At 35.9% G+C, this 23,125-nt stretch overlaps 1 protein-coding gene across 2 annotated transcripts in view; it reads left to right on the forward strand.

Moving 5' to 3' along the window:
- Positions 1-23,125, forward strand: part of ANTXR2 (ANTXR cell adhesion molecule 2) — a 153,570-nt gene that overhangs the window by 79,211 nt on the left and 51,234 nt on the right. The window contains exons 13-16 of one of the 2 annotated variants that reach the window (XM_032149190.2): positions 7,080-7,124; positions 7,981-8,073; positions 13,748-13,915; positions 14,221-14,343. In XM_032149190.2, the coding sequence (XP_032005081.1) occupies positions 7,080-7,124; positions 7,981-8,073; positions 13,748-13,915; positions 14,221-14,343 (429 nt within the window). Of the gene's footprint in view, positions 1-7,079; positions 7,125-7,980; positions 8,074-13,747; positions 13,916-14,220; positions 14,344-23,125 lie in introns of those variants that run through there. The other variant, XM_032149194.2, reaches the window with a different exon arrangement.

A 23,125-nucleotide genomic window follows, 5' to 3' on the forward strand; every position in this document is an offset into this window, starting at 1 on the left:
TTCTGTGCTGATTCTCTGAGGATAATGGCCTCCAGCTGCATCCATGTTGCTGCCAATGACATGACTTCATTTTTTTAAAATAGCTGTTTAGTATTCACCGGTGTATCTGTATCACATTTTTTTTAGCCAGTCCATCATTGATGGGCATCTAGGTTGATTCCATGTCTTTGCTATTGTGAATAGTGTTGTGATGAACATACAAGTGCATATGTCTTTGGTAGAATGATTTATATTCCTTTGGGAATATACCCAATAATGGGATTGCTGGATTAAATGTAGTTCTGCTTTAAGTTCTCTGAGAAATCTTCAAGCTGCTTTCCACAATGGCTGAACTAATTTATATTCTCACTAGCAGTGTATAAACATTCTCCTTTCTCTACAGCCTTGCTAACTCCTGTTATTTATTTTTTACTGTTTAGTAATAGCCATTCTGACTGGTGTGAGATGGTATCTTGTTGTGGTTTTGATTTGCATTTCTCTAATGATTAGCAATATTGAGCATTTTTTATAAGCTTGTTGGCCTTGTATATGTCTTCTTTTGAGAAGTGCCTATTCGTGTCCTTTGCCCATTTTTTAAAATGAGGTTGTTTGTTTTTTGCTTTTTGATTTAAGTTCCTTACAGATTCTGGATATTAGACCTTTATTGGATGCATAGGTTGCAAACATTTTCTCCCATTCTGTAGATTATCTGTTTACTCTGTTGACAGTTTCTTTTGATGTGCAGAAGCTCTTTAGTTTAATTAGGTCCCACTTGTTTATTTTTGCTTTTGCTGCCATTGCTTTTGGAAACTTCATCATGAAATCTTTGCCAAAGCCTATGTCCAGAATGGTATTTCCCAGGTTTTCTTTTAGAGTTTTAGGTTTTATATTTAAGAATTTAATTCATTTTGAGCTGGTTTTTATATATGGTGAAAAGAAGGGGTTTAGTTTCGATCTTCCACATTTAGCTAGCCAGTTATACCAGAATCAGTTACTGAATACGGAGTCCTTTCCCCATTGCTTGTTATTGTCAACTTTGTTGAAGATCAGATGGTCCTAGGTGTGTGGCTTTATTTCTAGGTTATCTAACCTTTTCCACTGGTCTGCATGTCTGTTTTTGTACCAGTACCATGCTGCTTTGGTGTACTCTAGCCTTGTAGAATAGTTTGAAGACAGGTAGTGTGATGCCTCCTGCTTTTTTCTTTTTGCTTAGGATAGCTTTGGCTATTCAGGTTCTCTTCTGGTTCCATATGAATTTTATAATAGTTTTCTCTAATTCTATGAAAAATGATGTTGATATTTTGATAGAAATAGCATTGAATCTGTAAATTGCTTTGGGCAATATGGCTATTTTAACAATATTGATTCATCCTATTCATGAGCATAGAATGCTTTTTCATTTGTTTTTGTTATCTCTGATTACTTTCAGCAGAGTTTTGTAATTCTCATTGCATAGATCTTTTGCATCCCTGGTTAGCTGTATTCCAAGGTGGGTTTTTTTTTTTTTTTTTTGTAACTGTTGTTATTGAATTCTTGATTTGGCTCTCAGCTTGGACATTATTGATATACAGATATGCTACTGATTTTTGTACATTTGTTTTGTATTCTGAAAGGTTAGTGAAGTTGTTTATCAGGTCCAGGAACTTTTTGAAAGAATATTTAGGGTTGTCTAAATATAGAATCATATTATCGGTGAAGAGGGATAATTTCGACTTCTTATTTTCCTATTTGGATGCCTTTTATTTTTTTCTGTTATCTGATTTCTCTGGCTAGGACTTCTAGGACTACACTGAATAGAAGTGGTGAGAGTGGGCATCATTGTCTTATTCTATTTCTTAAGAGAAATGCTTCCATCTTTTGCCTGTTCAATATAATGTTGGCTGTGGGTTTATCATAGATGGTTCTTACTATTTTGAGGTATTTTTTTTTTGATGCCTAGTTTGTTGAGAGTTTTAACGTGAAGGGATGTGGAATTTTATTGAAAGTTTTTTCTGAGTCTATTGAGATGATCATGTGGTTTTTGTTTTTAGTTCTGTTCATGTAATGAATCACATTTATTGATTTACGTATGTTGAGCCAACCTTGCATCCCAGGGATAAAGCCTACTGGTTCATGGTGGATTAACTTTTTGATACACTGCTAGATTTGGATTGCTAGTATTTTGTTGAGGATTTTTGTGTCTATGTTCATCGGGCATATTGGCCTGAAGTTTTCTTTTTTCATTGTATCTCTGAAAGCTTTTGTTATCAGAATGATGCTAGCCTTATACAATGAGTTACGGAGGTGTCCCTTCTCCTCAATTTTTTGGAATAGTTTCAGTAGGATTGGTACCATGTCTTCTCTATATGTCTGGTAGAATTCAGCCATGAATCTGTCTCATCTAGGGCGTTTTCTGGATTTTTTTTTATTACTGATCAAGTTTCAGAACTTGTTATTTATCTGTTCAGGATAAATATTTCTTTGTTGTTCAATCTTCAGAAGTGTATGTTCTTAGGAATTTACCCATTTTTTTCTAGATTTTTTAGTTTGTATGCATAAAGGTATTCCTGATAGTGTTTTAGAGTTCTTGTATTTCTTTGGGATCCGTAATGTCCCCTTTGTAATTTCTGATTATGCTTATTTGGATCTTCTTTTTTAAATTTATTAATCTAGTTAGTGGTTTATCAATCTTGTTTATTTTTTGAAAGAACCAAATTTTGATTTTGCTGATCTTTTGTACAGATTTCATATCTCAGTTTCCTTCACTTCAGCTCTGATTTTGGTTTTCTTTTCTTCTGCTAGCTTTGGGGTTGGTTTACTCAGGTTTTCCTAGTTCCTCTAGGTGTGATGTTAGCTTGTTAATTTGAGATCTTCCTAACTTCTTGATGTAGGCATTTAACACTATAAACTTTTCTCTGAAAACTGCTTTAGCTGTGTCCCAGATATTCTGGGGTGTTGAATCTTTGTTTTCATTGGTTTCAAAGAATTTTTAAATTTCTGCCTTAATTTCACTCTTTGCCTGAAAGTCATTTAGGAGCAAGTTTTTTAAATTTCCATGTAATTGTATGGTTTTGAGAGCTCTTCTTGGTATTGATTTCTATTTCTATTGTACTGTGTTCTGAGTGTGATTGGTATGATTTTTGTTGTTTTTAAGTTTGTTGAGAATTGCTTCATGGCCAAGCATGTGGTCGATCTTAGAGTATGTGCCATATGCAGATGAGAAGAATGTATATTCTGTTTTTGTTGGGTATTCTGTTGATGTCTGTTAGGTCCATTTGGTTAAGTGTTGAGGTTAGGTCTCGAATATCTTTGTTAGTTTTCTGCTTCAATGATCTGTCCAATACTGTCAGTGGAGTGTTGAAGTCTCCCATTATTATTGTGTGGTTATCTAAGCTTCTTCATAGGTCTCTAAGAGCTTGTTTTATGAATATAGGAACTCCAATCTGGGAGTGTATGTATTTAGGAAAGTTAAGTCTTCTTGTTGAATGGAAACTTTTATCATTATGCAATGCTCCTCTTTGTCTTTTTTGGTCATTGCTGATTTAAAGTCTGTGTTGTCTGAAATAAGAATTGCAACCCCTCTTTTTTTTGTTTTCTGTTTGCTTGAATGATCTTTCTCTATTCCTTTACTTTCAGCCTATATATATATATATACATATATATACACATATATATATGTGTATATATATATATACACATATATATGTGTATATATATATATATAATTTATGTGAGATGAGTTTCTTGAATATAGCATATAGTTGGGTTTTGATTCTTTATCCAACTTGCCCCTCTGTACCTTTTAAGTTGGACACTTAGCCCATTTATCCTCCAGGTCAATATTGATATGTGAGGATTGGATCTTGTCATGTTCTTAGCTAGTTGTTATATAGACTTGATTGTATAGTTGCTTTATAGTGCCAATGTGATATGTACTTAAGTGTGTTTTGGTGGTGGCAGGTCTTATATTTCCATGTTTAGTGCTCCCTTTAGGACCATATATATATATAGTCAAGATATATCTGATATATATCCATTACTACATAACTGGTAGTAATGGATTCCCTTAGCATTTGCTTGTTTGAAAATGATTTTATTTCCCCTTCACTTATGAAGCTTAGTTTGGTTGGATATGAAATTCTTGGTTGAAGTTTCTTTTCTTTAAAGTTGCTGAATATAGGCCACCAATCTCTTTTGACTTGTAAAGTTTCTGCTGAAAGGTGTTCACTGTTGGCCTGATGGGATTCCCTTTGTACTTAACCTGGCCCTTCTCTGTAGCTGCCTTTAACATTTCTTTCTTTGCGTTGACCTTGGAGAATCTGATGACTAGATATCTTATCTTTTCTAGTATATTTTAAAGATTATCTGAATTTCCTGAATGTGCATGCCTACCTGTGTAGTGAGGTTGGGGAAATTTGTGTGGACAATATCCTGAAATATGTTTTCCAAATTGCTTGTCCTCTATCTCTTTCAGAAATGCCAGTGAGTCATAGGTTTGATCTTCTTACATAATCCCATATTTCCTGGAGATTTGTTTTTTCATTTTTAAAAATTCTTAATTTTTTTTCTGCCTGCATTGATTCAAAGGAGCAGTCTTTGAGTTTTGAGATTCTTTTCTCAGCTTCGTATATTTTGTTATTAATGCTTCCAATTGTGTTATAAAAGTCCTATAGCAAATTTTTAATTTCCAGAAGTTCAATTTGTTTTTGTTTTTGTTTTTTCTTAAAATAGCTATGTTATTTTCCAGCTCTTGTATCGTTTTATTAGTTTCCTTGGATTGGGTTTCAACCTTCTTTTGTATCTCACTGGGCTTCCTTGCCATCCATATTCTGATTCTGTGTCTGTCATTTCAGGCATTTCAATCTGGTTAAGAACCATTTCTGGGGAGTTATTGAGGTAGTTTGTGGAGTTAGGAAGACACGCTGGCTTTTAGAGTTGCCAGAATCCTTGTGCTGGTTCTTTCTCATCTGTGTTCACTGATTTTCCTTTACTTTTTGAAGTTGCTGTCCTTTGGATGAAGCTATTTGCTTTTATATTCTTTGATGTTCTTGAGGGTTTGAAGGCAGTATAAATTGTGTTTAGTTGATTGACTTCATTTCTGGATGCTTTCAGGAGGCCAAGGCTCAGCTTAGCACTCCTGAGCTTCATGCTAATGCCTGGGGGACTGGGACTGGGCATTTGGCTTTGTTCTTTGACCTCTTGAGGTCAAACACTTTCTGCACTGGAAGGACTGAGGTGTTCCCAGACTGTTGGCAAAACACTCTGATGGGGGCTGTTGGCAAAAGTGCCCCAGTGGTAGGGGCAGGGTGCCACAGGAGAATGCCTTGAAGTAGGGGGCCACCAGAGAGTGCACACTAGTGGGGTGATGGTGTGAGGTGCAGACAAGTGAGAACCAATAGGGCAGCGGGGAACCACTGGTGTGTGTGCAGTGGTGGAGCATTATTGTCAGTCTTTCTTCATCTGTACCCGTACCCAATTGCCAACGCACAAATTATTTTGATGAAAATATCAAAATCATATCATTTCACCTGGAAATATTTGTGCATACCTTTAAAAGACAAACAGTCTTTAAATATATATCCATGATCATAGTAATATACTACATGTTAAAAATAATTCTTTGATGATGTAAAAGTGGAACCACATTTTCAAAGTTGCTATTGTTTTAAACCTTTGAAAATTTAATAGCATAGTTGACACATTTGACATTAGATGACATCAAGCTGGAACATTTTCAGTTTTCCCTCTTAGTATAGAGACTTTGATGTGTACCTGAAGTAGCTGAATCCATTGACACTTGGTCAAAGATTTTCCATCACGATGGTGTGAATATCCAGATAGCCCAATACCAGTAAAGGCCATTTCAAATTAAGCCCCATTCTATTCATGTGACGAATTAACTGTATTGGGGGGCTGAGGCGGGTGGATCACCTGAGATTAGGAATTCAAGACCAGCCTGGCCAACATGGTGAAACCCCGTCTTTACCAAAAATACAAAAAAATTAGCCAGGCATGGTGGCAGGTGCCTGTAATCCCAGCTACTCCAGATGCTGAGACGGGAGAATCGCTTGAATCTGGGAGGTGGAGATTGCATTGAGCTGAGGTCACGCCATTGCACTCCAGCCTGGGAAGCAAGAGTGAAACTCCATCTCAAAAAAAAAAAAAAAAAAAGAATTAACTGTAAAAGATTTCATGAGTAAGACATCACAGGAAAGGGGTCTTGGCTAAGAAGTTGATTTGTTACAAGCAGCTTCAAGCAACACTTTGTATCCTTACGGGCTGAGTTAGGAGACTGTCAGTTGGAGTCTCATTGTGGTTACAGTCAGGTGCCAGTTTGGCCGGAGTCATCTGGAAGCTTGGTGTGCCTGGGTGTCCAAGATGGACTTTTCTCTTATATGTCTCAAATCTCCTCTCGAATGGCTGAAATAGCTGAGGATCAGCTGGTGTCTCCCTCTCACCACCCAGCCTAGATTAGTTTGGGTTTCCTCACAGCTTGATGGTCTTGGGGTGGATTTCTGACCTGACAGCAGTGTTCCTCAACAGTGAGTGTTCCGTAGATGTCAGGGAAACTGAGAAGTCACATAGTACCACTTCTACCTTTTTCTTTTTTTTCTTTCTTTCTTTTTTTTTTTTTGAGACAAGAGTCTCTCTCTGTCGCCCAGGCTGGAGTGTAGTGGCGCGATCTCGGCTCACTGCAAGCTCCGCCTCCCGGGTTCACGCCATTCTCCTGCCTCAGCCTCGCGAGTAGCTGGGACTACAGGCGCCCGCCACCACGCCTGGCTAATTTTTTTTGAATTTTTAGTAGAGATGGGGTTTCAGCGTGTTAGCCAGGATGGTCTCGATATGCTGACCTCGTGATCCGCCCGCCTTGGCCTCCCAAAGTGCTGGGATTACAGGCGTGAGCCACCGCGCCCGGCCCACTTCTACCTTTTTCTATTTGCCGAAAGCTAGTTATAGGCAATCCAAGACTCAAAGAGAGGGGTATAAATATTGGGTGGCAAGGTTCAATGAGGAACTTCTTTGGAGCTACCACAGTATTTTATGTATCAAATTATTTTTACACATCCTTACTATCTCCTCCCTATGCCATAGAAATTTTTATATTTGATTTTTTTTGACAGGTTATCAAGGATCCTCCACCACCACCACCCCCTGCACCAAAAGAGGTAAGTGAGTGCCTAAAAAACTGGTATGGCTGTTTTTTTTTTTTTCCAAATGCAGATACCATGCCCAAATTTGATCAATTTTGTCTGTTTGATAACTATGATACCTATGTACTGACTTTTTAATTTATATAAATCAGTCGTTATTTTTCATCCTCTTATGATTTATTTCATATGCTAGAGGAATGGGACCTTCATACATTGCTAGATATAAACTGGCCATTGGAATCAATAGTGCATAAAGATTTAATATACTTTTTATAGTACTATATCAATAGTTCTGATATCACTTATGTTATTGACAAAAAAGATCCAAGCTGACAGTTGAAAGATCCTATTGCTTTCTTCAAAATTCTTGGTGCTTTTATATGATTCTGTTAACCAGAATCATGTTAGGAACATGAAATAAGGAATGTGCTGGTGTTGTATATTTCAAAACTTCTCAACTGCCTATCTTTTCAGTTCAAATTTCATAGAGTCCAAACCTACACACACATTGATGCTTTAATGACTGTTAAAATGCTGTCCTAATTTTAATATTTTATCTTTCTAAGTATGAAGTGATGAATAGATTTGAAATACCAAATGATTCCCATAGTTAAACAACAACTTCTAGTTACCTAGGGATGATGTAAGAGAGATTCCTAAAATTTGAGGAGGGAAAGGAGTTCTCATATCCTGTAGAACTCCACTTGAAATTTATGCATGTAAGTGTAAATATATCCACATGTTCTATATATAGTTTTTTCCATAGTAATGGCATAATTCAGAAAAATATTTAAATATGAGCCAGTTATGACTAAACAGTATTTTAAGAAATTAATTAAAAACTATTTATTTATAAAACATATTTCCACAGGAGGAAGAAGAACCTTTGCCTACTAAGAAGTGGCCAACTGTGGATGCCTCCTATTATGGTGGTCGAGGGGTTGGAGGAATTAAAAGAATGGAGGTTGGTAACTTAAAAAAAAAAAAAGAAGCTGCTAATCTGGAGTATGTATTTCTAAGACTATTAAGCCATGGAAACTACTTTTCACAATTCTGTTATAATATCATCCATTTGTGCTTAACACTGGGTCTTTTCTGGATACATTTTTTTTCTATGGAATCATCCTAGCCGCTGCAAAACTGGCCTAGAAGAACTGATTTCATTAGTCAAAGGATTGCATTGATAGGACCTCTGAATTTTAAGGGACAAAACAAAGCTAGGGTTTTTCTTATTTTGGAAAAAATTACCGCATAGAACGTCAACTTTGAAGAAGCCAGCCACTTCAAGTTGCAACAATGTTCTTCTTTGTAAAGATCCAATAGTTATCTACTATTTGAGAAGAAAATGTTAAAATATTCAATAGCATGGATCTGACTTCATCACAAATATAGAGAAAGCACATTTAATACTTTATGTTAGTTGCCGCTTATGAACTATTGTAATTGATATTATATATCATTTATAGAATGCATTGAACTTTCAGACTAGCCCAAAGTGTTGATTAAAATTGAACTTTAATATTATATCTTAAAAGTCAAATAAGATTTTCTTATCACCATGAACTATTTTTTCAAAGTGATATATTATTTAGTAATAGGCAATTATTACCAGCACTGAGCTCTTAACAACAGTATAAACAGGCCTGCATCCCATCCCAAGGAGCAATTCAAGGGATTTTTTCATGAACACATTGACTTTATTATTAAATCCTGGCATTCCTTCCTTATTAGTCATAATTTTCCTTTCTGATTAGAATGTGTTTTATGCATTTTACCATTGTTGCACATATTTCCTATTGTCATATCTGCTTTGTGCCAGCAAAAATTGATAACCTAATGAACAACCCCACAATTATTGCAATTTTCTCCTTTTATACATTACAATAAAATTCAGATTCCCAAGGAGAGTTTCCCCTTTTCAGAATAAATTTTACTCTTCTTAGAAAAAGCCCAGACATACCGAACATGGTTGTCATTACCAAACTGTTTATATAGGTCATCTGACAGTGATTCTTACTTTTCTGGACCACATTAGATCTTGAAGCAATGGACATTTTCCCTGAGAGCTTGCCCTTTATTGTTGAAATATCCTCTGAAGCAGATACCTCATTGCCAATTATCCATGATTATAGGCAGTTGCTAGATGCAGTTAAGTTGGTCTTTGGAGAAGTTATTGCATGTATTTTTGTGTGCTAGAAACTGAGAATCTCAAACAATATAAGAGAGCATGGATAGGCAAGTTCGTGTTGTTTGACACAGAAGGAAGGTTATTTTCCTTTCTTACCTTTGTTGTGTCATTCTAGACTTGGAAGGGTGGGAAAAAAAGTATATAGGATGTTCCTATATGTATAAAACATACACTTTTAAATAAAAGTGTTACAATCAAATATCCAAATATAATGTGTAACCACTTATTTTTAGTTGATTTGACCTCATTCCAAAATGTGTGTGTAAAAAGATCTATATAACAGGGAAAAAAAAAGCCTTGATAGGATATACCAAAAATATGAGTAGGTTTCTCTGGATGGACAATTTTCAATCTATGCTATATATTTCCCTATTTTTTAAATGTATTTGACCGTGAGCATGTACTACTTCATATTCAGAATAATAAACAATACCATTTTGAAATTCACTCATAAAATACGACATGATAATAAAGTAAGGATATTAGTATGTGAGCCTTATTTGAATAAATAATATTCTTGCTTTAAAAAACTAGGAATATGGCAGATTTTTGTTAGTTTGATATTCCAGTGTTCCAAAGATTGAGATCTCTTTCTAAAGGAAGGGAAATGTGTGAGTGAGCCCCTGAATGGGTCCTGAGTTAAAAGGAACATTATTGGTTTATATTTATGAGAGCCAAGAGCACACACACATCCCTAACTAACCTATAATTCAAGTTTCAAGAGTTTTTAACTCTTAATATGTGAAATTATGTTGCCCACCCATCCTTTTCAGTTGAACAAAATTTGTGACAAAAAACCGCAGCCAACTTGGAATAAATCTGGGTCCATTTTAGTTTTGGATAATTTTGGCTACCTTGCATGAAGTATTCCATCAACAAGATGGAAATGAGAATGAGAATGAAGAAAAAAATGGAAAAGCAAGCGTGGATGTTACAAAGGGGAAACACGATACAGGTTGAGTGTCTCTTATCTGAAATGACTGGAACTAAAAGTGTTTTAGATTTTGGATTTTTTTCAGATTTCAGGATATTTGCACATACTTAATATGATATCTTGGGGAGGGGAGCCAAGTTTAAACATGAAACTTATTTTTGTTTGATATATACCCCATACACATAAGAGGAGTATGTTTGACACACACCTTATACACACATAAAAAGAATATGTGTATAAGGTGTGTGTCAAACATAAATGAATTTAAAATATACAATAAATACACAAACATAATATACGAGCATAAATGAATTTTAAAATATACAATGTTTTAAAATAATTTTGTGCATGAAACACAGTGTTGACTGTGACCCATCAGATGAGGTCAGGTGTGGAGTTTTCCTCTTATGCAGTTAAGTTGGCAGTCCAAGCATTTCAGGTTTTAGAGCAATTTGAATTTTAGATTTTTGAACTATACTCAACCTGTATGTAAAAATACACAGTAAAAATTGAACTGAGAATTAAGCATCATTAAACATTTTCAAACATTAATTTATTTAAATGAGGAGATGGAAATGTTTCATTTATCTATTTTTTAAGAAATCCGGAGTGGATGATGGGGAGTTCTCATTGTGTTGCCCTGGCTGGTCTTGAACCCCTGAGCACAAGTGATTCTCTCGATTCTCTCATGTAGCTGGGGCTACAGGCAGGTGCCACTGTGCAAACAAAATTTGTTTTAAAAGCATGCTTATTCAAACCTGGAAGGTACTTCTCTCTGTTTTTTTTTTTTTCCTTCAAAAAAAGCCCTTAAACTAGGAAAAGTAAAAGGAATTATAGAAATTATGAGCACATGTGAATTACAGAACACATTTTTATAGCTAAGGTTATTTTAAGCCAGCATAGAGATTTTTACCTAGAATATTTTTTCTTCCTTCTTCTTTAAATTAAATATTTAAACACTATGGTAATGGGAATTTTTAGAAAGCTGGAACTGAGATGATGTTAATAACAGCTGTTAGCACAACTGATCCACAATACCTAATGACTTCAACTGTGTGTTTCTGCCAATTCAGTGTGAAACTGTTTTTGTTTCTTTTCTTGATTCTGAAATTGCTCCTCAATGATATAACCTCCTAGTCATCCAAATATGCTCTGGAAATTATGGAATTTTATTGCTTATAATGAAAGCCAAGTGGAGTTGGAAGAATTTAGCTATCAAGCTTACACTTATTTTTTTCCATAATAAAGCCTGATATATTAATTCTGCTAAGGCTTCCTTTAGCAGTCTATTCTTGTTATTCTTTTGTCCTTTTTAACTGTCTCAGTGTGGTCAAACTAAAACATTAAAATTTATGCATACATACACATACACGTATATATGTATATTTAATTGCTTTTAAGAGTTTGAAAACTCTAATAATTTCTAGTTTCAGACTCTGAGTAAGTGAGAATTGTTTGTGGTGGTGTTTGTGGTGGTGATGATATTGATGATGATTAAATAGCTCCCTCATGAACTAAAACTAATGAATTTCTTTAATGGATCTTCTTTAGATCTCAGCAACTACATTTCTCAAGTATAGTCATTTGATAGTGTAGTACCTAGAAATGCCACATTGGGTCAGAACTCTAGTTTAACTAGCTTCATATATATTTTTTTAAATCTGAGAATAGTGCCAGTGAAACTTGAAAGAAGAATATGATTATCATTACCTCTGCAATATCAACCGTGAAACATAGGCGAGGAAGCTGTCTGTGCTAAAGCCTATCATTTCTGAATGGATCTAAATTGTATCTACTTCTCTTTCTACCCTGAATGACTTCTCTAAGTTAGGACATTTGTGTCTTTACTTAATTGTGTATCTTTTTTTTTCCTTAAAATCGAGCCTTTACAATTGGAAGGATACGTGTCCTGATTTTAGAGTTTTTAATACAATTTAGCTATATCTAAAGATTTTATAAGTGTTAGTTTATCCAGGTGATGACACCGTGATTGGAAAGAGAAGGTCGTTTCTCTGGAAAGAAAGCCAACTATCTAGCTCTAAAGGTTTAATGGTGTTTAAAACAATTTTAACAGCCTCATAAAAACATTCTAGTATCATTGATCACAATGAAAGATATAGATACATTTTAATGACTCAACAGGGCCCACTTGAAATTGAAAGCCCATTCTAAAATTGTAGTAAAAAAAAGGTAAAAACATCTAAGTAAGCCTTATCAAAAAGACTGAATAGTTCTTTCCATGAATAGTAATCTTCTCTATCCCTACCCACTAATTCAGATCATTAAAATGCTTTACGAAGTCTTAGGATTTTTTTTTTTTTCTTTTTAGAAATCACTTAACTCTGGTGTGTCATAGTGTGCCCTGGGTAGGTCTTAGTATAGGTTTCTAGAGCTTCACTCCTCTGACCTTGCCCATCTTTGGTGATGTCCTTGGTTTTTGTAGGACTTTCCACTACTCCTGGTTGGACAAGCGCTTCTCCAGGGGCTGCATCCTATTTTTACATGCCCAGTTTGACTCAAATTTAGCTCTTAATTTCTGTCTATTGAAAAATAAAACAGTCATTTGATGTTTTGGTTTTTCAATGTCAAGAGTTTTCAGAGGAGGAAATTTGCTATAATTTGTGGAATTCTCTAGTGTTCCTGAACTTTTCTTTTCAAAGCAGTCTTTTCAGATTTGACCTCCTCAATGAAAAAAATCATATGCCACACAACCATACTCAGATGAGCTTGGGAACTAAAGGCTGAACACTACATTACATAGTAGAACTATAGAAGTAAAGAAAACTCATATATAATTATTTTACTTTCAAAAACTAAATGTTCAGATCATACTTTTTGCCTTAATCAAATGTGATGAAAAGTTTGGAAGAAGCAACTCTTTTGTATAAAATACATTTGTAAAATTCTAACCAATTGGAAACTTATTAACCCATTTCAATCCATGTTTGAATCCCTGCCCCGTCACTTACTAGCTGGCTTTGGGCATATCACTTAACCTTCTTGTGCCTCATCTGGAAAGAAGAAAATAGAGTATCTATCTCACTGCATTTTTGTATGGATTAAATGCAGACTGACACATAGTAATCACTCAGTAAATGCTAACTATCATCATTTTCATATATTTCTTCCAGTGTCATCACTACATATGGGTATGTGTTTAGCTAGCAGGGGAACAAACCAAATTAGAGAACAGAATTACACACTGTCATGCATTTCATATGTAAACCACAAATGGACTCTTTATTTAAAACTATGGAAAAATGGTTGCTTCAAATTTAGTTGGCTCCAGATTTTTTTTACAAAGGGTTTTTTTTTTTTTTTGGATCTTAATATTAAATACAGTAAGGAGTGGTGAGAAACCTATTCAGCCTCTGAAGAGGAGAAATTAGGAATTAGGATACCTGCTCATCTTCTTTTTCACTCTGAGATGTGAACTAAAGGACCATAGGCTCAATAAGAGCCTATTCCTCTAGGACACTTTATGTCTGATAACAGTACTCTCCCTTTGTTTCACAGGTTCGTTGGGGTGATAAAGGATCTACTGAGGAAGGTGCAAGGCTAGAGAAAGCCAAAAATGCTGTGGTGAAGATTCCTGAAGAAACAGAAGAACCCATCAGGCCTAGACCACCTCGACCCAAACCCACACACCAGCCTCCTCAGACAAAATGGTACACGCCAATTAAGGTATGTGTCCAGATTTTGTGTAATTTAACTCAAAACTTCTGGAGACATTGTAACTTTTTTGGTACCACGTCCCCCCAGCTACTTGAAAGAGAGTAGATGAAATTGCAGATATTCGTTGTACACTCTTAACAGCTGAATACTTTCTTGGCAATAAGAACCTCTAGGTTTTTATTTCTTATTAGTTTACCTTATGAAAGAAATGAGGGTAAAGAAGATTTTACTTTCTTCGGTTTACATCTTCATTTATTCAGTACATAGAGGTTGAGTACATTCTCTGGGAATTCACAAATCTCATTTTCCCTTAGGGTCGTCTTGATGCTCTCTGGGCTTTGTTGAGGCGGCAGTATGACCGGGTTTCTTTGATGCGACCTCAGGAAGGAGATGAGGTTTGTATATGGGAATGTATTGAGAAAAAGCTAACTGCTTGAGTCAGTATAATCAAGGCAGGGAAATAGTAATAAAAAATGATTTTAAAGCCCTGTTGCACTTGAGGAAGGAAATACTGTCAAGTATAAATTTCTATTACATAGAGTTTTCTATAAATTACTTGTTGTTAGAAAGCATCTTCAAACTACATTTTTACACCATTCCCTTTTCAAGAAATTCTTTACAATTCTGGTCATTTGTACACATACTTTAATAAGCACAATCATTGCATCAGCCCTTGACTTTAAAGACGCAATGTTCCAACAGACTGGGAGTTAGTAGCTGAAGTCCTTCTCTAGCATTTAGTAGCAATAAGGCCCAGGGCAAAGGCCTCAGAATCTGTTTTATAGGTATAAATATGTTCCCTGCCTTCAACAGTTGATGTAAAATTGTCTTTATGTAAAAATGTCTTTAAACATTTTTACATAATAGTCAAGAAATTCGATTACAATCCCAGCACTTTGGGAGGCCGAGGCGGGCGGATCATGAGGTCAGGAGATCGAGACCACGGTGAAACCCCGTCTCTACTAAAAATACAAAAAATTAGCCGGGCGTGGTGGCGGGCGCCTGTAGTCCCAGCTACTCCGAGAGGCTGAGGCAGGAGAATGCGTGAACCCGGGAGGCGGAGCTTGCAGTGAGCCGAGCCGAGATTGCGCCACTGCACTCCAGCCTGGGTGACAGAGCGAGACTCCGTCTCAAAAAAAAAAAGTCTTTAAAGTTATAAAGCATTATAAAAACCTGTGATAGTGATAAACACACACACACATACACACATATGTATATATTTTTCCCCACCAGGGTAGCCTGTCTGAGGCTATATTTTTGTTTTGGAAATGTGGCTACAATTACTCCAGTTTTGTAATTTCAGTAATATAGTAGTACTATTTCCCATTGTATTGATGTAAGAAAAATTGATTAAAACCTTTTCATATGTAACAATGGATAGGTTTGGTTCAGAGACAGTACAGTTCATAATAGTAGTGATGCAGGGCAGGTGAGTCCCAAAATTGAAGCTTAGCCTGGGAGAGTTCTTAACTTCATCTAAGAAGGAATCTGATGCAGGGCAGGAGGGCTCCCAGATTGGAGCTTAGCCCAGGAAGGTTCCTGGCTTCATCCAGAAAAGAATTCAAGGGTAAGCCAGAGGTGTTAGCAACTTTTGTTGAAGTGACAGCGCATAGCAGCAGCAGAGGTACTACTCCTTGTGGAGCAGGGCTACCCTATAGGCAGTGTGCCCAGAGGAGCAGCTCAGAGGCAGTTCTGTAGTCATATTGATACCCACTTTTAATTATATGAAAATTAAGGGGTGGATCATGCAGACATTTCTAGAAAAGGTGTGACAACTTCCGGGTCATTGGGTCATTGTCATGGAAAGTGGTGGTAACTTCTGGGTGTTGCCACGGCAATGGCAAACTGACATGGCACCCTGGTCAGTGTGTCTTACGGGAAAGTGTTTTCGCCCCGTCCCTGTTTTAGTTAATCATCAATTAGGTCTGGTGTCCAAGCCTCACCTCCAGAATCTAGTACTGCCTCCTACCTCATTAGAATTGTTTCGCTGCGTGTCAACATGATCATTCCTCTGTTTTAACAAGGGAATAAACTTCATGAACTTCAGCTTCAGGGGATTTTTTTTAAAAGGCAATTTGAGAAAATTTATTCCTGGAATTTTCCCAACAGATCATCATTTACTGTTTGCTAAGACCATAAGTAGAGAGAACTAGTTGGTTTATAAAGCAGTCTCTTTCATGATCCAATCACTGTGGTTCTTCATAAAAAGTTTTCACATAATAACATTTGTATCTTTTTAAATTCATCTGTGATCTGGAGTTCTGTTCTGGAACAACGTGTACTAACTCTTCTTCCTCTTCTACATGCTAGACTTTAACTTCATGTGTTTTAAAATTGTTTTCATGCATCATCTTAGTTTTTATTCCCCAGGTTAGACACTAGTTTATTTGTTCAATAATTTTCACCTTATTAAGTGCTGGGTATTGAGCTAACATTGAATATATACTAGCCAATAAAAACAGACAGTGGTCTCAGCTCTCTTGCTAATACTTTATATTTTCTTTTAACTGTCATGATTGCAATTTATAGTCTTTCATTATTCCTATTAATTTTGATTCAATTCAATAATTTTTGGATTATAAATATGTAAAAGCAATGGCATCAGGTAATATCGATGGGTAGAAACAAACAGCAGCCTCTGCCCTTAAGAAACCTGAACTTTGGGAAACAAGACATATACAAAAATAAGATCTATTCTGGAATGTGTTCTGGGTACTCTTGAGTGCATAGGAAAATAAAGATTAGCTCTCCCTCAAGAGAGATTAGGGAAAGCTTCTTCAAAAATATAGGTGTCCTGTCTTCGAATATAGTTAGGAGATATGTAGAATGAACATTTCCATAGATGTGGCATCACGAGCAAAGTCACCGAGGCAGTGATTCGTGGTTTGCTAGATAATCTGGGATTCAGAAGCGAAAACCAGAAAGATTCACTGGGAATAGAAAAGAAGAAATATGTGAGTTTAGATAAATTGGTATGTTTAGTTTTTAAAATGATGCATTATAATCATTCATTCAATAAATATTTACCTAGTGCCTAACATATATCAGGTACTCTGTTAGATATCAAATAAATTTAACATTCTTCTTAAATTATAATGCTGTAATATTTCAGATGTTGCCCCAGCAGGTTAAATTATTTATTTTTTCATGTTTGAAGAATAATGCTTCCCTTTCCATTATTTTGACCAAGATTTTCTTCCTTTTCCTTTTTTTTTTTTTAATCACTATGCTCACACTTTTGTCTAAGGTAAGTCCAAAGCCTTTATTCTAACTCTTGTGGTCAGATTATTTCAAAATTCAGGATTTTTCTGATTTTAGGAATATGATATAATCTATGTATCAAATATTATGTAAAGCATCATCTCCTAATCATATTATTCAGACATTTTTCTATTATATATTAATATATATGAATTGTAAAATTCATTGCTTCCGAATGAATTTTGGTGACAAATGTAGGATAAAACTTTCAGTTTTCAAAGATTCCAAACCTCAGAGATATAGATAAAATATAGTTGACTTTTATTATGTGAGGTTAACTAAAACCCCACTTTTTCCACTCTATATGCTATTTATGCCTTTTTAAAAAATTTGTTTTTACTTAAGTGTGGGACTTCAGGCTTAGTAAACATCAGTTGTTGATTCAATTAATTGATTTGTTTTTTTCATCAGACACATATTATGATTCTATGTGTGCCTGATACAGTCTGAGTTAATCTTTTATCATCATACCTATTCTTTTTAGCTTCAGTACTTCTGATGTTTTCTTACCTGCAAATTTTTATTTCAAGCCAATGTTGAAACCTCAGTGTGGCATCCCATGAGAGCCTTTTCTCACAGATGGACACTTCACAGTTAAGTGTCATTACTATAATGACATTACTATATGACACTTATATAATGTCATTACTATATGACACTTATATAATGTCATTACTATATGACACTTATATATATAATGTCATTACTATATGGACACTTCACAGTTAAGTGTCATTACTATGTTAAAGCTAGGAAACTACCCAAAAGTACAAACTCAGTTTACTACATGATTCCCAAGGATATTTAATAAATTGTGTTAAATTCCTTGCTGAATTTAAGGTATAATGTATATCTATCTATTCACCCATCCAACCAAACCAACCACACATTCTTTGCTCAAGAAAATCAGGTAAGCTTGGCATGATTTGCTGTTTTGCCTTTATGTTTCTTGCTAGTGCTTTTTTATAATATTTATTATTTTGTTTTAGACTGAGGTTTTATGTCAAGTCTGTAGTTATCAGCAAATGACCTTTACCTTTTAGACAACTTGAGAAATCTTCACCCCCCCCCGCCACATTTTTATTTCCCAGCTTTCCATTTTCATTGTTTCACAAAGAATATTAAGAATACCTTAATGTGGCCAGGTGTGGTGGCTCACACCTGTAATCCCAGCACTTTGGGAGGCCGAGGCAGGTGGGTCACTTGAGGCCAGGAGTTGGAGACTAGCCTGGCCAACATGGTGAAACCCTGTCTCTACCAAAAAATACAAAAATTAGCCAGGCGTGGTGGGGCACACCTGTAGTCCCAGCTACTCGGGAGGCTGAGGTGAAAGAATCACTTGAACCCAGGAGGTGAAGGTTGCAGTAGTGAGCTGAGATCACACCACTGCACTCCAGCCTGGGCAACAGAGGGACACCCTATCTCAAAAAAAAAAAAAAAAAAAAAAAAAAAATCCGAATTTATGTCAACTCCACATCATCAACCAGGTCTTCTTTATTTCATAAAATTAACTCCCATATAACTTCCCTATCCCACACACATATAAACCTTAACCTACATTTTTCCAGAGATTTAATCATAAAAATACACAGCAAGAATTATTGCACTACTTTAGTGAAATAGCTTTTTGTACATTATTGGGATAATTGAAGGGCCCCAACATTTTTTATAAGTTTACAGTATGTATTAGGACACCATACTGTTTTGGTTTCACCATCTCTAAAGTGCTATCATACCTCCCTTCCTCCCCACCTTCCTTTTTCCCTCCCTCCTTTCCTTCCTTCCTTCTTCTTTTTCCTTTGTTTCTTCTTAAATACATTTATTTCCACTATGCTTTCACTTTGTTTTGACAATTTCTTATACTAGTTTATACATTTTTATATGTTAATTTTCAGTTGGCTTCTTGTGAACAAATGAAGCCTTCAGTTGCCCTATTCTTATAGTCACCAGCACAGTAAATATCTTTATTGACAAAGGCAACTTGTGCCAAAAATAATCTGCAACAATCATAGGACACTTAATCATGGTAAATATTTCAGTGATTTTTTTAAGTCTCTAAAATAATGTAAACATAAAAATATTATTATTCAAAAAGTAATATTTAATTATTTGTTTAAATAAAATCATATTTGCATGGGGCAGTGATATAATCTGTAGTGAGACTAATATCCTACAAATTTTATTTCTATTTTATAGAAAGAGCACATAATATTTCTTAAATTTCAGTTCTTTTTTGCTTTAGAGTATCTTTCATTTGGGGAATTTACAGTAATTTACCTATTCAGAAAATAATGACGCAGAGGCAGGAAGAGTATTAGGAATTTAGAGTATATTTGGCACAGCTAATTTGGATACATGATATTAAAATTGGATGATCTGCTTTGGTAATGCTTTATCTACGCATGAGAAGACATCCATAGCTCACCGCTACCTTCTACTTACTGTGGTTAGTTGGTAAAATGTTAAAGTTACTGAACCTTATGGTTTTTACCAATTTAGTTTATATAGATGTGGTTTATCTCATGGAATTACATGTACTAAAGAAAATTAAAATTTAGGGGACTACGATGCCCAAGTGGTAGTAGCCTCTACTTCTCTGGCTGTTCTTTAAATAACTGTTTATCTATCTACATTTATATTTGCTTCAAGAAAGGAGAAAATGAATTGACCTCAGGGTAGTGTGTGTGTGTGTGTGTGTGTGTGTGTGTGTGTGTGTGTAAGTCCTGGCATAATCATTCATTGAATGAGAAAAATTAGTCCTGGAGTTCTTTTGTTAGCTTTAAATAATCAGGCACACCTACAATTGGGCTCTAAGCAAGGGTGAAATCCTATTGTTTGCAAATTTACATCCCTAATGTCAATCAAAATCTGATTAAATGAAAAACATTGAACTGAGATCAATTCATGAAAGATTTTATATTTTTAAGAGATGTCCATTGCCCTTTGAAAATGTATATCACTTTTATATCAACAAATCTATGTTCTCAACTAATTATCTGATATTAGGAATATTAGGAAATTTGTAAATAGCATTGTATCAGCTTAGATTAGATACACTGATTCCCTCTAAAAGAATTGTCTATGCATAGCAAAAAGTTCACTGGAACAAATGTTATTGTCTGTTAAGGTCAATTCTTTTTAAAATAAACTTTCTTGTCAACATATAAATTGGTGAATATATTTTGCAAATAATTTTATTTTCCTATGTTTTCTGTGCTCATAATGGTTTCTGTGTGTATATATGCATAATATTCACTTTTGATTATGCTTCTTATGAAGTGTTTATACAGGTATACAAGTTCCATGTGTGTGATTATAAAGCAATTTTTACACTGTAGAAATCAGGAAGAATTTAAACAATTTTTTTAGTTAGAAATGGATGGAACTTGATGTGTATTGCCAAGAAGTAAATAAGAATGCTTTCTTATATCTGATTTTTAAAGGAAGTAATAGTGACTCTAAAAAAAGGCAAAAACAAACTTCATGCCACTTGAGAGACAATAAAACACAGTTGTTTTCAGGTTCTGGCTAATGGTCCTAAATAACACGACCTCTGCTTAGTCAACAGCATGTTTTCTACCTAGGAAAACAATCTTGTCATTTATTTATAATTGTTTACTGCAGATTCTGCCTCTTGAGACTCAAGTTTAGTTGTATAAACAAATCAGCGTTCCTAGAACTCAACCCAGAGTCACGCACATTTACTCTGTAAGTCCCGTCACGGTGAATTTCCAGCCAAATGCGCCCCTTTTATGGCTGAGAGGCCGCACCGGGCACGTTTGTGGAAGAATTCACTGCTGAATTGAAGTCCTTGATCAAGTAATTGAAGTTCAGGCATAAAGTATCAAAGCAGACGAGCAGTCTCCCGCTCGGGCCCTCTCTCGCGCTCTCTTCCGCGCGCCAGCTCCCGCCGAGGTGGCGAGGTCCGCGAGCCGCACGCCGGGCCCGGGCTTTGATTGCGGCGGGAAGTCCTCCGAGTCATGAATGTTTCAGCGCGGCGCGCGAGGTGAGGGCCGCGCGTCCAGGTGTAAGCTAGCAGGTTGTCGCTGACATCTGTTTGCAGCGGCGGCAGCGGCCTCCCCAGCCCGCAGCGAGCGGCCGGATTGTCAGCGGAGGTAGTTGAGAGCGGCAGAACCGTTTTGGTCTCACTCTTGCTGCCTGGAGGCCTGAAACACCAAAGGTAGGAGTGGGGGTGGACACAGCTGCGCTCCCAAACTTGCCTTAGGCACAAATAAGAGATCTAATGTAGTTTGACTCCGTTGCGGTGGGGAGACGAGGACAGAAAGCCACTTCAGAGACAACTTAACGCTGCAACATCTGCCGCCAAGTTTCCAGGGAGTGACAGAGGACAGCAGGTACAGATCGAAGTCTCCACATAAGCAACCTCCATTAAGCCGTGGACTCTTTTGAAGGGCCTCAATCAAACATGCCGGAGTCCGCAGCAGGAGTTTGTTTGGTTTTCAAAGCAGTGTTTTGTTTTTCGCAGTAACAAGGTAATTTATAAATGATGCATTACCATGCGTTCTCCTTTTTGATTTGAAAAGAGAGAGTTAGAGAAGCAGAAAGGCAAAGAAAGAAGAAAGCGCAGCACTAGTTTTGGAGTAGTTCCACAAACCAATTAAATCCCCTAGGAGCTTCTTGGCTGTAATCGAGGTTATGTTAACCTTCAGAAGGCAGTCTCTCCTCACCAGCAAGCAGACATAAAAGTGTGTATACAGCAGTTGAAGAATCCTAGTAACACTCGTCAAGTACATCCACCATTTGTTTTTAAACTTGTAAGGTTTCTTATTACACGGAGATGAAATTGAATTAAATTTTTTGCAGATGGATGTAATTTTTTAGTAAAACAAAATTTACCAAATTGAATTGACTTTAATTTATTCCTATTCATAAAGACTTCATTCCTATAGTTGCATATAAAAAATAAAATGTTAAGTCGGAAGTAAGCAAACATTTTCTTTTTGGGCGGTTCTCCTCCTCTACTACCTACATTCAACCAGAAACAAAAAATTCAAGAATTTGTTGACTTTTCAATGGAAATATTGCAAAAACTCCTTAATTTTGCACACGTAAATATGACATAATAGAATTGGTTAAAATACTAGCCTGATAAAGAGCTCCTGGGAATGGTAAGATAATAAAGATTCTATAGTTACGTAAAATATTATCATTCGTAAAATTTAGGCTCCCTTTCTTGAGAAAAAGGAGAGATGGTGACTCAAAAGTATCCTTTGGAGAGGGAAGTAGCCAGGGAGCAATGGCCTAAGGGCAGATGGTAGTATGTAGCAAAGTTTTTATGTCTTGTTGAAATAAGCAACATAAATATTTTTCAGTATATTGAGTGGACTTTTGTCAGTTGTGCAGATGTTACTTCATTTTTTTGAAATGATTGACGGCAATTGCTTTCTCAAGAATATTCAGTCTGACAGAACATCTCAATCCTCCAATTTTTTAAATCTACAGCAAAACCCACAAAAATATCAGAGAAGACAGGTTGCACAAGTTCATTTAAAAGGGACCAGAGAATCCTGATAACGTCAAAGTCAAAGGCTTTGGGCTCTACCTCTTGTTTACATCTCTAGTTCTAAATTTAAGCTCGTGCCTTTCAGTCCTGCTTGTGAATTTTCAGGCTCACACTGGCCTTGCCCTTTTTAATAGTGGCTTCTTAAATGATTACAACCTTCTCAAGGATGGCTTTGTACTCCATTATGTTAACAAATCACCCAGTGCTTAGCACTCTTAAACCACGTCATCTTCAAATACAATAAGCATCTGGATAGTAGAGATTCTGCATCACACTGCCATTATGTTCCCATCACAGTTGCGAAGTGTAACCACTAGTGGGTCTTTCAGAGCAGATTGAAACCTTCACTCAATTGATTTGATGCTTCAAATGTCTTCAGTGCCTAGAATTATGCTGCTAATGACTGCATTCTTAAAAAAAATCATTAAAATATA

Source organism: Hylobates moloch, unplaced genomic scaffold, assembly GCF_009828535.3.
Source record: "Hylobates moloch isolate HMO894 unplaced genomic scaffold, HMol_V3 SCAFFOLD_2, whole genome shotgun sequence".
Classification (NCBI taxonomy): domain Eukaryota; kingdom Metazoa; phylum Chordata; class Mammalia; order Primates; family Hylobatidae; genus Hylobates; species Hylobates moloch.